This window comes from Peromyscus californicus, unplaced genomic scaffold, assembly GCF_007827085.1.
Source record: "Peromyscus californicus insignis strain IS unplaced genomic scaffold, ASM782708v3 Scaffold_20__1_contigs__length_68692818, whole genome shotgun sequence".
Taxonomy (NCBI): Eukaryota; Metazoa; Chordata; class Mammalia; order Rodentia; family Cricetidae; genus Peromyscus; species Peromyscus californicus.
This window is the reverse complement of record NW_026294503.1, coordinates 56,423,555-56,439,062: the sequence shown is the minus strand read 5'-3', so window position 1 is coordinate 56,439,062 and position 15,508 is coordinate 56,423,555. Positions and strand designations below refer to the sequence as shown.

Genomic DNA, 15,508 nt, shown 5'->3' with positions numbered 1-15,508 from the left:
ATGTTTGAGATATTTCTTGCTGTAGATATCTTGTCTCATCTTTGTTGGGTGGGTGTTGCATTCTTTGGTTGCTGTTGCCCAGTCTGAGCCCTAATGTAGTCTGGTAGCTGTGGGGTGCCCAAGCTCCAGCCAAGTATGCTGGGTTTGGGGTCCCTGGTAGAGGGCTAGTCTGTAGGTCTGTGGGGAGTCCCAAAAGAAAGGTGATGGGCTATAAAGAAAGGCTGAGCAATGCAGTTGGGGGAGAAATAAAGGGACCCTGGTACTAAGAGGCAAGTCCCTAGGACATAGAGAGGGAGTAGGGGCCCCTCAGGCAAGCTACAGCAGAACTAAGGGTAAGTCTGCAGAGATCAAAATGGATGATGGGAAGGAGGATGAGGGCATCCTACCTGAGTCCCAGCCTAGTGTGGCAGCTTTGGATCCCTGACAGAGGTTCTGGGGGTCAGTGGAGACACAAAGGACTGGAGATAAGCTAAAAGGAAAGAAGGCTGAGAGGGGCCACTAGGAAGATCTAGGAAAAGCCTGGTTCTTTACCAAGAAGCCAAGTTCCTAGGAGATGGGAGTGGGCTAAAACTTTAATTTTAGAAACTTATAAGTAAATATTTTTGTAACTTTGAGGGAAAAAAATCCCTTAATATGTGACTTGAAAAGAAACAAACGTTACAAGAAGATGCTAAACATGTCCTTATTAAATGGAGACCTTGTATTCATGAAGACACCTTAAGAGAAAAAATAAAGCAAGCCACATAAAATCAAAAAGAAAAATTTACTCTAGATATCCAAGAAAGAATAACATAGATGAAAATGTCTTTCTCCCCTGCAATCTGTAGGCAGATAATTGAATAGAAAAATGGGTACAACAATAAAAAGACATTTCATAAAAGAGTACATATACACACAGATACATGTGTATAACTGTACATATCAGCAATGATGGCTACATACACAAATATGGATATGTGTATCTGTTCATATCAGCAATGATGGTGGCTCCTGGGATGCTGAGGTTAGAGTGTGTGCCCGGATGGAAGAGATTATAGGAATTATATTTTTTAAATTAGCATTATATAGTATATATATAAATATATATATAACATCATATATAACATTGTAACTATTTTAGCTTTATGTATATACATATTAATTTATGTGATTGAGTATATATTTGAAAATTATATGCATAGGTACATAAGTATACACAAGTATATGATGTTCAACACAAAATAGTAAAAATTTTTAACATGAGTGTACCTGGGCAGAAGTGGGCCTTTCTTGAGGATTTTCTTTCAAGCACTTTCCAATTAACTTCTCAACCATAGGCCATGGGGCACAGCCATATTCTTTAACTGGATCTGGAATACAAAGAAGATTATTCAAGCACACTAAATACATCAAAAGTTATGTGCTTATTTTCAACACATGTAAGTTCAAACAATGCAATGGGAACTTGGACCTTCATAATTCTATATTTACTATGGCATGGTTGGTTTCGTTAACGTCACCTTCAGTAGAGCTGTCACAAAAGAGAGTTTCATGCTTGTAATTCCACCAGTTAGGAGGTTGAAGGAGGATGCTCTGAAATCCCACGCTAGCCTCAGCTCCATAGAAAGATGAAGATCAGCCAGGGAGGGCTATAAGAGATTGTCTCACCACCACCCCAAAACAAATAAAAGATGTCTTGACTTCTTAGTGGTATTATCAAAAGAGATACAAATGAATGAACATAAGTGAAATAAAGACATTTTCATTTGACATTTGTACATAGATAGACTTTGAAAACACTTTTACTCATAAAATTAATGGCTTCTATGAAAAGATTTTAACACTCAAAGTGAGCAAACATTTAGAGCTCATGTCTCCTCAGTTGATTTGTGTGCATTTAATTTTTCCTCTAGGGATGCCATTCTTCAGGTGGGTGCAGAACAGAGACCAGGGCGTTTGCACTAGGAAGCTAACAAGTAAGATAAGAAAGATGGTCAAGCAGCATTTGAGTTTGGTTCAACAATAATAAATTTCCTTTTCCCAGAGACTTTAAAGGTGCCCAAAGGGGTAGTCAATGCCATAGTGCCCATAGCAGCCCTGAGTGTACACTTAGAAGTACATCTTGGAGGAGAAGGAAGTATTAGAAATAGCTGATAATCCTGTAGTAGGAGATGAAGTAACATTCAAAACTAGATAACAGGTCATAGAATTTCTTGGAGCCATTCAAAATGAGCCTTCTCTCATTAAATACTCATTCACCAATTTTCATTAATATTTATAGCAAAACTCATAAATAATTAAAATTTTCTTCATGAATATGAATTATTTTACTAAAAGCAAATGAGAACATTCAAGGTTACCATGCATTCCACAACTGTTTTCAGAACTACAACTCACAAGCCTGATTCTGATGGTAATTTTCCTTTCCCAGGTCCTCCCAATATAATACCAAATGTACCAATACTCACTTTGGATTTCATTAAGCCTAAAATAGCTAGTTTTTTGTGTGATTTTTATTATTGTATCACAAAATTTAAGAATATCTATGTATTAAGTGAAAGTCATCAAACTGTGAACGACAACACTGACATTAAGGAAAAATCTTCCTTATAGATGAAACAGAATGTACCTGGCAATTTCCCTTGTAGTGCTAGTTCATCAAACTCATTTGGAAACTTCAAGCCCTCTATGATTCTACCCCCAGTTGTCCAAATGTCATGAAGCAGTAAGCCGAACGAATAAACATCAGCCTGTTGGTTATAAATGACATTTCCTCTGGCAACTTCAGGTGCCCGGAACCCTGAAAAGAAAGATACAGCAATAAATATGCCCAATTCCAAGGCCCTCACTTGGAACAGCTGCTAAAAAACAGGGTAGGGGGATGATCTCTAAGTCAGGCCAAGTCATCGCTGCAGTGAGACACCTGGAAACGGTCATTAAGCAGTCCTGTCCCAGGCGTCATCCTTCAGCTGATTTTGAAGAACAGATCTTTTGATCTTTACTATGAAATCTCATACTTCTACTAAGATAACTCTGAAGAATAATATAGATAACACTGAATAATACATTATTAAACAGAAACTAACAATCAAAGAAATAAAACCTCACAGGGAAACAAAAAGCCTTTATCATTTTCTCTTTGCTTAATACAACTGTTACCAGCAAAGAAATTTATACGGTAAGAGGCATGCGGGGGTAGAGAGACATCTTCTAGGCTCAAAGTCACTTTAACATGGCTTAAAATCCAGTGGTTTTATTATTTCCAGAACTTAGGATTCCATTCCACCCTATGAAATTAAAAACTCCATTTTTACTTCTAAAAAAATTAAGGCCAGAGCCAGAGCCCAGCAGCAGAGCTTGCAGGATACAGCAGGATGCTGGAGACCTTGGATTTTATCTTTGTTACCACAAAACTAATTAATTGTTCTATTCATTAAGACAAATCAAAGTCCTTTCAGTCATATGTTTGAAATTCTCTCTCTCTCTCTCTCTCTCTCTCTCTCTCTCTCTCTCTCTCTCTCTGTGTGTGTGTGTGTGTGTGTGTGTGTGTGTTTCTTTACTGTCTTTTTTACTTGTCTTTTGGCACAGGGTCTCTCACCAAGCTTGCTAGTTTAGCCAGGTGGATCTATCAGTCTCTGTCTTTTCCCATGCTGGGGCTATAGATGCACCCCATCACACCTAGTTTGATATGCTACATTGCAGATACATATTTCTAAAAACATTAAGTGTCTCTTTAAAACAAAAGTATTTTTCTAGCGTAATTTGGATATGGATTGTCCCTCAAAGGTTCAAGACTTGACAACTGGGTCCTCAATGCAGCAGTGTTTAGAAGTAAATGGATCAGGATGGCTCCTACTTCAATGGGTTAATGAGCTGATGGATTTAAACCAGATTTGATTGTTCAAAAGGAGTGGAGTCTATAGGAGGCGGGGCATGAGTGAAGGAAATCAGTCACTAAGTATCCTGTCTCCAGCCACTCTTCCTCCCAATCCCTGCCCCCCACCCCTCCACTTCTTGGCTGCCAAGAAAGCGAGCAGCCTCCTCTGTCATGTGTACTTTGCTTAACTTTAGTCCAAACCAACAGAGTCAGTGAAACTCCCACAACTAGAAGCCAACTCTCTTCTTCCTCAACATACATTTTCTGAGGAATTTTATCACAGTGAGCAAAAGCTAGCTTTCATATCTGTGTAACTGTAACTGCATAGTCATACCCTGAGCTAATGAAATGTGATGTACTTAGGAATTTTAACACAGTACTAATAAAGTATACATACTATGACATGATGTTACAAAATATCACAGTATTTCTACTTCAAATCCTTAAATGGCATTTTGCAGATCCTTTCTGGAACATTTCATTTGACCTCTGCATGTATCACCTGTAGACAGATGTTACAAACAGCACAAACCTGGAAGAATTATATGCTCCCTTCTTCTTTTTTTAGGTTTACATTATTCATTTGTGTTGGGAGGGGGAAGCATACATATGTCATGGCATGCACGTGGAGTTCAGAAGATAACTCGCAGGAAATAGTTCTCCATTTCCACCCTATGAGTTCCAGGAATCAAACTCAGGACTTCAGGCTTGGTGGCAAGGACCTGAACCCACTGAACCTCTCCCTGCCCCTGTGTCATGTGCTTCCTTAAATCCACACAAACAATACACAAATACACAGATCAAAGTTAAGAGCACTCAAAATCACAAGCTACCCACACAGCTAATGCACTAGCAATCTTTATGTTTGTGTCCTGAGTGTTTAAAAGGGATTTGGGTGGCTGTATTAAATATTTTCCAACTGTTATTATTCACTCCGCACATTAATTAGACATCTATTATATCAAGCTTCCATCTAGACTATTGAATTTTCTGTGTATTTATTTTCTTGGTAAATTTGCTGATATAACCTCTAACCAGAGGATCATAAAGCCAAGGAGACTTTAGACACTATTTAGGATCATCTCTACATTCTCATAAGTATGCACCCATTTAGTTAGAGCTACTCAGAACTTTGAAGTTTTTTTACAAGTATTGATAAAGATAACCAAGCAGGGGAGAGGGGTCATTTTTTTTAGAGTGCAGGCACAGTACTTATAAAGTACTGGTTTGTTCTCCAGGACTATGCACAACTGTGATCTAACCACTGGGGATACAAGCAGGAGGATCAGAAGTTCAAGGCCATCTTCAGCCACACAAAGAGCTCCAGTCCAGTCTGGGCTACACAATATGAGAGCCTCTCTCAACAAAGAAAGAAGGAAAGATAAAAAGGAAGAGGAGGGAGAGAGGGAGGGGGGAAGGAAAGCAGGAAGGAAAAGAAAATCATGAATATAAAAGAATAAAAGACAGGAATATTTATGAAAATGCTTTTCATTTTCCAATCCAGAATCAATACCTTTAGTCATATGACCAGAGTACAGTAACATAATGCCATAACATAGTATCTATTTACCTAAACATAGTATCTATTTAGGGGGTACCTAAGCTATGCTACTGCTGAAATGATTCTTGAAAAACACCAGTGAGTTTCTAGTGACCTTGCAAAGTCATACGAGGTGAACTTTGTCTCTACCATATGATAGTGAATAGCTAGAGAACATTTCATTTGCCTAATGACTTTTTTATTTGTATAGATGTTGACAGACCTGAAGCTGTAAGTCCCCATTCACTTCAGTCAATTCTGCGACTGTCAGAGAACACAGAATCAATTGTCACCCTCAACAGGAAATCCACGGCGGAGCTAAGGGTGGGACCATCCCATGTTGACTCTTCCCAAAGTAGACAATCTCACATGGCAATGCTGTCCCTGTCAGTAAACGAGCTGCTGCTCTCGTTGACCTTGGGCTGAACTAGTGCTGGGCTGGGGATGCTCTCGGTCTTAGGCTGCCTGAGTTTGCATCTGTTCTGCCTTACAGTCATTTTTCGTGTTCCCTCAGATCTCACTCCCTGGACTGTAGATAAGGAGTAGCAATAGGACTTATATGGGGTCATTCTTGCAAATGGTTAAGCATGAGCCTTGCTCGTTGTTCAGGCACTGAAAAGGTCTGAACTTCTCCCTGTCCTGTAGAGACATAGTCATGCCATACACACATGAACACCCAGGGTGAAAGGTACTGCACTCGGGGTAATTATAAAACACACACACACACACACACACACACACACACACACACACAAATGTTCCACAAATACATTTTTTTCCTTTTACTGGATGTTCCCATATTAAAAGGTATAGCATGAATTGGAAAATTCAACAAAGAGAAAAACCACAGATCAAATTCTATGAGAAGGATTCCAGAGAACATTGCTTCGGGGAAGGGAAGGTCAGGTGTTAGTAGCAACTGTCGTGGCAGATGTTGTCTTTTCAAATTTAGGCCAGAGTTTAGGGCTGAGACAATTAGAAGTGCTTTAGTGATGATAATTGTAGTAAAAATAATAACAAACAGAAGTTTTGGTGTACAGCAAGAAATGGACCCGCATCATGTGAGTGACCTGGGAGAGCAGTGAGCAGCAGAGAATGGATGAGATTGGTTTCTTTTGTTAAGAGTTTCCTCCATATTTATGTCACTAAAAGTTAGCAGTGGGGATTATAAGGGCTCAGGAATAAGTGGTTGCCACAGTACAAAGAATCAGGTGGTGACAAAGTCTTAGGCTGGTTTTGCTGAAAAACCAGGAAGTCAGAGAGCAGATGAAAAAGCTCCAGGTATAAAGCAAGCTGAACTGCCATTGGCTGTTGACTGGTCTAGACCAGTGGTTGGTTGGTGGGGCAGTGGAACTCAAGTCCAGAAGCACATGACAGAACCCAGAGAGAACCACTGTCCCATAAGCACACAAAGCTTCAGTGATAGATGCCCTCCCAGGAGAAGGAAAAGAAAGAATTGCAAGGCCCAGCTAAGTGGGACGGTCCACCTGGACATCATATGAGATGTGAGGTCCCAAAGAGACACAGGACATGTCTCACTCAGTACCCGTGGCTCCTTCCAGCACTGCTGACCCTGACTCCTGCCCTCTACCTCTGTAGCCCAGAGGCTGGGCTCTGCTTCCCTTCCCCAAGCTTCTGATTACTATATAACTCAGCCATGTTGGCTACACATTCTCTTGGCTCCCATGTGCTTTCTTGGTCCTCTTGGACCCATCTCTTCTCTTCCTTCTCTCTTCTCTTCATCCCTTGCTCTTCCCCCTCTCTCTCCTCTCATAGCCCTGTCTATTTTGCTGGCCATGTTCAGTCAGGACCCTTCCAGATGCCTGTAGCTGTTTTCTCCCTCATCTCTACAATAAACCCTTCTCCTCAACCATGAGTAGGAGCAGTCATTCCTCATTTTCATTCATCTCCCAGGTCTCTTTGGGACTTCCCGTGAGAGGAATGAGATCTGCCTACAGAAGATCACTCTTTACATCCATCTTTCCTAGGTAGAAATGTTGGTTTTCCAAGCCTCCAGTGAATAATTCTTGCTATGCACAGTTCTGTGACCTTTTTTTTTCTGCTTTAGAAGCTAAGATTGAAGAGTTGAGCCTCCTCAACTATACATTAGCACAGTATGTGGTGGAGGAGACAGCTGAAGAATCAAAAGTCGGATACTTTGTATTTCACTGAATCGAATGAATTGCCATCTTGGTTACTTACTGTAAGATAAAAACCCTACTCGGCCTCAATGTTCTCAGTTACAAAAGTGGAAATAATAGCAAACTTATAACAGACTCAGTATGAAGATAAGAGATGTGTGCCTGATGCACCTGCCACGGAGCCTGGCACACATCAAGTACTAAAGAAACAGTAACTATTTCCACTGTGATTGAACAGACCAGAGACATTCATAGGCAATATGGATGCTTAGGAGAATACACACCTGCTTACAAAAAAACAGGTAACCCATAAAAGGGAAAGCATACATTTTGAGCAATAAGACAACAGGCATTGAAATTAGAGAAATCCAGCTTTTAAAAAAGATAATGGCATTAAATACCCTCTCCTTTTAGCTCCATGTTTGGCTCGGGAAGTTACAAGTTGATTTTATTGTTATTGTTATTGTTGTTCTAGGAAACAGGATGATGAAAATGTTGATGCAATGGCCATCACTATTCAGACAGTAAACATCTGTTCACCTTGTGATAGGTTACATCTGCTTTGGCTCTCCCACACCCGCATCTGAGGACACTGGTTAGCCACTGCAAAAAGTAAACTTCAGCTCCTACCTGGGGTGCCCTCTGATGTCTTTATTCCCATTCTACAGCAGTACTGTGCAATCCCGTAATCCGCAATCTTCGCAATGATAGCAGCATTGGGATAGAGGGTAAAGAGCAACACGTTGTGGGGTTTCAGATCACGGTAAATAATCATGGCTGAGTGGAGATATCTGTCAGAAAAACACACAGGAAGTCTTACCAAAAGGTGATCATATTAGATTAATTGGGTCATAATTTTTCTCAATATGTTATGTCTTTTATGCAAAACATCAAAAATACTATGTTAACTTTGTCCTTGGAAGTTGAAGGCTATACTGCAAACAAAACTTAAAACATGTCTTTTATGCAAAACATCAAAAATACTAAGTTAACTTTGTCCTTGGAAGTTGAAGGATATACTGCAAACAAACTTAAAACATAAAGATCAAATATTAAAAAGCAAGGTGATGCTTGTACAATATCTGGGTGTGAAACGGAGTCAAAGAGTACTTAGATTTGGGCATTTTGAGCAAAGATTAAAAATTACTTAATATAAAACACAACGTTTTAATCTCAGCCCATTCTGCAAACATGGTGGAGGACCTCAGTTTCCCCAATACTAACATAACTATTATTGCCTTTCATTAGACCTCTTTAAATTGCTGCCTTCCCCTGTCCACTGACCTTACAAGAATATTATGACCTTCTCTGAAAGGACAATTTTTCACAGGACTTAATGGAGGATTTGTTAAAATCCTTTGTTTATTTGTGGTTCAGAATTTGGTTAAGGTTATATTTTAAAAAAAAATATTTACCCTATTACCTCCTACCAATCATTGCTGAGGCATTAGGAATAGAGAGGCTGTGACATCTGAAACTGTCTGTTGGGGAATAGCCTAGAGAGTGTGCGTCATTTGACTCCATCAACTACTGGGTTGATTCTCTCTTCCAGGATGTACATAGGCCATGACATCAGATCCGTATATTTCAGGATATACAGTTTGGGCTGATCAATAACATAAATTCTTTAATGAAGTTGACCTTAGCAAGAGTAATTGGCTTGAATGGAAAATTTACTAAGGACTTACTGAAAGTCCATTAGCTGTTCTTGAGAAAAAACAGGGGATTAAGAATTTAAAAATTAAACATACATCACCAAATAGCATCCCAAACTGCCATAACACATCCCTCCCTCAATCACAGATAGAACACAGGCTCCTTCAGAATACCTTTCTAGGACTAAAATACAGTCAATTTAAAATTATGTCATTTGGAGATCAAGGTTACCTGGTTTAATTACAATATTTAATTATAGAATTTAATCTTAAAAGTGCAATTGTAATACCTGTAATAGAAAAGAAAAAAGCTTTTGAAATTGTAATTAGCACAAATTATTTCTCAGTGACAATAACTCAGACAAATAAATTGAAGCATTGTTTAAGAATAAGTACTGTCAAATATTTTATTAACATAAACTATACTCAGTCTGTCTTTAATCATCCTTATTGTAAGAATTTCTAAGAAGCCCCTATCTCTATAAATTAAAGTTAACTTTATCTTATCCTGAATATATTATGCTGAAAATAGCATGCATTCATTCCTTTAACAAATATGCATTAGGCATCTGTCTATGGGGGTCACTCATTAGTGGACACAAAGCCTTCTTTGTACCTCTGCTTTTAAGTGGGTCACAGTCTAGGAAAAGACAGTCGCTTGGCTACAGTAAGGTGGCAGAAGTGTGTGAGTGCCAAGTGCCGAGGAAGCAGCAAGGGAAATGCACAGGCTCTCCCTCCACACACGGTTCTCAACGTGAGGTGTACAATAATCTCTGCCAGTCCTTCTCCAATGCAGAGTCTTCCATGGAGCAGAGTGCAAGAAACACAACCAGCATCTCAGACAGTTCTCGCCATCCTCTCTGTCCAGAGACCTTAACTCAGAGCAGCTTTGTTTTCATTGCAAAGAAGAAAATGTTCTTACAAACAGTAGGAAGAAAAGTAACCAGAAAAAAAGTAAATAACAAAGGTGAGTGAAATTGTGTTAAAAGCCGAAGAAACCAATGTCCACAAAATTTTAAGAATATGAGGCAGGAAAAAGAAGAGTTTAAAGGCCAGTCTAGCTACCACATGAGTCTCTGACTCATAAAAACAAAATCAAATGAGCAAATACATGTAAGAAAGACTCACTCTCCGTGAAGAAGCTGAGATTTATGGTACAAAGGGCATGCCAGCGAATCCTTAGAGAAATGAGTTCTCCAGCAGAGAACTTGGGGAAAAGAAGGGCAGATCTATGGACGTCAGCCTGGTTAGAATGTGGACTAGAAACATGACACGGAGTGAGATTGCAAAGAAAACCAAGAGGCACGCATAAAGCGCTCTGACACCACAGAACTAGATGTACCTTGTAAGTAACTGGAAATACCAGGGACTCCCAAATATAATTAGATTTGTATTTCAGGGGAAATATTTTGATAATTGCCTCTAGATACTAAATCAAAGTGGAAATAGTGGCGTAAAAGTAAAAGAGATTATAAAAATAAAATAAGCGGGGCGGTGGTGGTGCACGCCTTTAATCTCAGCACTCGGGAGGCAGAGCCAAGCGGATCTCTGAGTTCAAGGCCAGCCTGTTCTACAGAGCGAGATCCAGGACAGGCACCAAAACTACACAGAGAAACTCTGTCTCAATAAACAAAAAAATAAAATAAAATAAAATATATTAAGAGATCTGGTACATACATGGACATATAGATAGGTAGATGACATAAGATAGATAGATAGATGATTGATAGATGATAGTTTGATAGATGAATATATGGAAAATAGATAATAGATAGATATAGATGATATAGATATTGATCAACAGACTGATATTGAGACAAGGTTTCACTGTGTAACCTAGGCAAGCTGTGAACTCATAAAGAGACACCAGCTGTGGACGGAGAGAAACATGATCTTTCTGTGACTGTACTGGTCCTGTTCTGACAAATGGGGAATGCAGAAAAAAGCACATGCTCGTGGTAGGAGGCCATAGCAAGGAGAATAAATTCAAGTTTGAACACACTGAAACACAGGAAGTTTTAGAAACTATGTGAGAATTCAGAGGAAAAGCTGAAGGGAAGGTGCTGAATTAAAAAACAGGATCTTGATGAAAAGATTAATAACATGAAGACATTTCTTATGTGTCATTCTAAATAGCTACATTAACTAACAAACCCTAAAGACAAAAGATTTGATTACTTGTTTCTACCCCTGTAGCTATAGTCACATGTTAACAATTATTTGAAATTACAATTTTTAATGTATACATATTTATTTTTCTTTATTGAAAAGGTATTTTTCATACAATTTTTTAACATTGAGTTTTAAAATTACATTTAGTGTTAATGGAAGATTAACAGCTACTGGTACCTACCAGCCTCCTGTGGGACCAGATCTAGAATTCCTTCCTGGCTTTGGAATAAGAACAAATGAGACAAACGATTGAAGCATTTGCTAAACTTCCACTTGCTTCATAAAAACATGGGATTTGTTATTTGAAATAAAGGCCAGGGAGACTGAGCTTATGGTGTTGTAGACTTGCAACATAAGTATTGAGTAAAAACAGCAAGTCCTCCGTTTATAAATTAACACTGCAGGATTACATGAAGAAAAAAAAAGGAGGAAAATCTGGGACCCAGGATCAGTTAAATCAAGAAAATGATTGCGATGGGTTTGTAAAACCAAGCTCAGTTTACCGTGAGGCTCCCCCTGGTGTTCAAAAGCAGACATGTCAACCCAAATCCAAATGCCTGCATGTTGGTAAATTTCCAAATCTGCATTTCAGTAGTTCTGGAGGAGATAATTGCCTATTTTCCTTCCTGCTCATGCCCTTTCTCAATGCTGTCTGAAAGGACTACTCACAGGCTTTCAGAGCAGGAGGAAATTTGCATCTACTGCCCGGAAAAATGGTGGTAGGTGTGGGGGTACTGTCCCTATGCCTCCCCTCCCTACTGCCCACATGCATTTCCTAAGGGCTCCCTGTTCTGGAGGCTAGAATGGGATTTAGGTAACAGGACAAACCTACATGAAAAGACAAGCCAAAAGAATACCCAGGAGTTAGGCATTGCAGGCTAGTCAGGCAGTGGGTAGATAGCCTAGGCACATTCAGAGACCTCAGAAAGACGTGTGGCTGAACACAGCAACCAGGAAGCAAGGGAGGAGTAGGTCTGCAAAAGGAGAAAGATCTGATCCAATGCCTATGTTCTTCACAAGCTATTTAATGGTACACAGCAGTGCAGGGGTGATGGGAAATGATGGGGATGTAAAGAGGCCAAGGGAGAGAATTGTGAGAGTAGGTACATGAAAAGTTAGAAATATTCGTGTAATGACTAGGTAAGTGCTCAGAAGGACAGAAGGAATGAAGGACGGCTACTGAGGCCAACCATGGCTGGAAAAAAATTGCAGAGCAATGAGAAGGATATCAAGAATTGAATTTGGGAGCCTACAAATATCACAAAAGTCTTCAGTATTATGCATAGTATTATGCATACAGGCTAAAAAATGGGTAGGGGTTAGAAAGGCAAAAATTACAACTGCTGAGTATATGCAGCAGTGATTTATCAAGGTCTTTTGTCTTCAGGGATGACCTTTCTACTCTGGGTTGCTGTGCCTCAAAGACTACTTCTAGCATCCAGCTCTGGGTAGGCTGTGACTGAGTCACATGATATTTCCATGTGGAATTCAACATTTGTCACTCTGATCTGCTTCAGAAATATGGACTAGTTTTCCATGATTAAAATGCCTCTACTTCATACTTCCCTTGATGTTTGGAGGCCTAACATACTTATCTTTAGGAGATGCACACATCTAAGGTTCAGATTATGATTTTAAGAGCATGAATACCAGGTTGAAGTGCTACTACCGCCAGCTATGAAGTTCTGTGCTCTCCTGCTATTTATTATATTATAAAGTTACAAACATCAACCAAGGGACGGATTGTTAGCAGAGTGCAACAAGGGAGTGGTGTTCTTAGAGCCTGGGAGTGAATTCGGGGTTACACTACTCATGCACTAAATAGAAAACAGTGGTAGCCCATTACCTCAGGCCATCAGCCACATGCAACGCGATCCTATGTTGGAGGGTTCTAGTGAGGCTGGCTTTGTCCTGCTGCAGCAAACGATCCAAGGAACCCTTGGAGGCCAATTCCATTACCAACATCCGAGGACGAATCCCAGCTGCCAGCAAAGATATCAAGCTTGGGTGGTGGAGGTGGCAAAGTACCACCAACTCCTGCAAGGGGCCAGAGTCATGTGAGTCTCACACCATCATGGATCCATCACCTGGTAACTTGTAGTTCTTCAACTTGGTAACCAGCTTTTCCTGAGTGACTGGATTGTTGTAAATGTTTTCTTGCTCTTTGAGCTTTTTAAAAGAAATTCTAACAGCTAATTTTGCACTACTATTCAAATTGTGGTTTTTAATTTTATTTTTCCTTCTGATCTTCTTTTATGAGGACACTTAATGTTGGAGTGGCAGGCAGAGGTGGTCATACTAACAGGTCAGGTTATTCTAGCCTCTAAAGTGTGGCAAGTCACAGAATCTATTTCAGCCCTGGACTCAGAGCAACCACTGTTGAATCAACCTTAACTGACATAAGGGGTAAACTGAAGCCTCTGGTTCAAAACCACAAAGTTTGCTACGGACACATGGGCAAGTCCACAGGAGCAGATGATGTCCCTGCCTGAAAACTCTAATGCCTTCCTACTGCTCCTATATTAAAATCCCATGTATGAGATGAAGAGATGACTCAGCGATTAAGAGTACTTGCTATTCTTCCTGAGGACCCAAGATTAGTCCCCAGCCCCCACAATCATGTTGGATGACTCACAATCATCTGTATCTCCAGCTCCCAGGGATCCTACACTCTTTTACAGCTCCATGGGCACCCCCACACCTGTGGCATCACAAACACTTATACAAATAAATAAAAAGAAATATTCTTAAAACCTCATGTATGTCCATGTTCCCATAGCCTGACCTGACCTAACTCCACATTACCTCCTACACCCTACTTTCTTTCGTCCTTGTCTGATTTCACCATCCTTCAGTCACATGAGAATCTTTCAATCCCAAGCACATGCTAGCTCCCTCAGCCTGGATCTTTGCCTATGCTAACCCTTCAGCCTTGAGATCCCCCCACCCACCCTTTGCAGAGCCAAGAGCCTCTTCACAGTCAGATATTAGGCAAACCCCACTACTTCCTTAAGTGCCCCACCTTGGCTCACCTTCCTAAAGCCATCCCCAACTACAACAAGAAACAGAGATGCTATTGTAGCTTTCATGCTCCTTTCTCTACATCACACCTCAAGCAGCTCGATACTCTCCTTAATGATATCATTGTATGTAAAGTCCATATTCAACTGTATTCTGGATATGTACATTCACTCTGAGAGTGTAATTTAATTGAGGCTTATTATTTCAACATGCACATTCTTCTAAACCACTTTTATATCATAGGGGACTACTTTTGAATTTCTTTGGTAGTGTTTCTGAATTCCATTGATCTTTCCTCCTTATGTTCTTTATTCTGGCACCATACTTTAGTTGAACTTTTCCTCCTCCTCCTCCTCCTCCTCCTCCTCCTCCTCCTCCTCCTCCTCCTTCTCCTCCTCCTCCTCCTCCTTTTCCTCCTTCTCCTTCTCCTCCTTCTCCTTCTCCTTCTTTTTGGTTTTTCAAGACAGGGTTTCTCTGTGTAGCTTTGTGCCTGTTCTGTAACTCACTATGTAGCCCAGGCTGCCCTCAAACTCACCTGCCTCTGCCTCCCAAGTGCTGAGATTAAAAGCATTGACACCACCAACCATCCCTAGCTGAACTTTTCATCTTCGGTGATAGTAAACTGACTTGGGTTTTATGTGTGATAACAGAAGCCTTGCTTCCTAACAAGGGGCTTCAAAACTGTGGAGTGCCTATGCTGACTTGACTGTCTGCAGAATTTTAAAAGCTAACACAGAGAGGTTGGCTATCCCAAGAGAGCAAAGGCTGTTCCAAGAACAGAGCTTGATACTGCAGTCATATTTGCTCAGGAGAGAAAAGTCTTTTCATACCATGTCTGATCAACTCAGTTTGCTAAACCTAATGTTCGAAAGCCCCATTCCTTCTATTTACCTTCCTGGACATGGACAAAAGACGAAGCCAGGTTCTCTATATTGGAAAAACACCTTGGTGACTAGGGCAAGAAAGGAGAAAGAATAGGTAATGGCCACCTTCCTGGTTGACAGGGAGGAGCCAGGGCAGGCAACAGGTCATACCTGTGGCAGACAGCCCTCCAAATGCAACACTAATCACAAAACGCTTTTCTTCTTCTTCTTCTTCTTCTTCTTCTTCTTCTTCTTCTTCT

At 40.2% G+C, this 15,508-nt stretch overlaps 1 protein-coding gene across 2 annotated transcripts in view; it reads right to left on the bottom strand.

Annotated features, from left to right (window-relative positions):
- Window positions 1-15,508, bottom strand: part of Lrrk2 (leucine rich repeat kinase 2) — a 142,322-nt gene that overhangs the window by 20,806 nt on the left and 106,008 nt on the right. For both annotated transcript variants that reach the window (XM_052748694.1, XM_052748695.1), the window contains 4 exons: window positions 13,211-13,401; window positions 8,168-8,328; window positions 2,609-2,779; window positions 1,249-1,349 (listed from right to left, as the gene is read on the bottom strand). In XM_052748694.1, coding sequence (XP_052604654.1) covers window positions 1,249-1,349; window positions 2,609-2,779; window positions 8,168-8,328; window positions 13,211-13,401 — 624 coding nt within the window. The remainder of the gene's footprint in view (window positions 1-1,248; window positions 1,350-2,608; window positions 2,780-8,167; window positions 8,329-13,210; window positions 13,402-15,508) is intronic.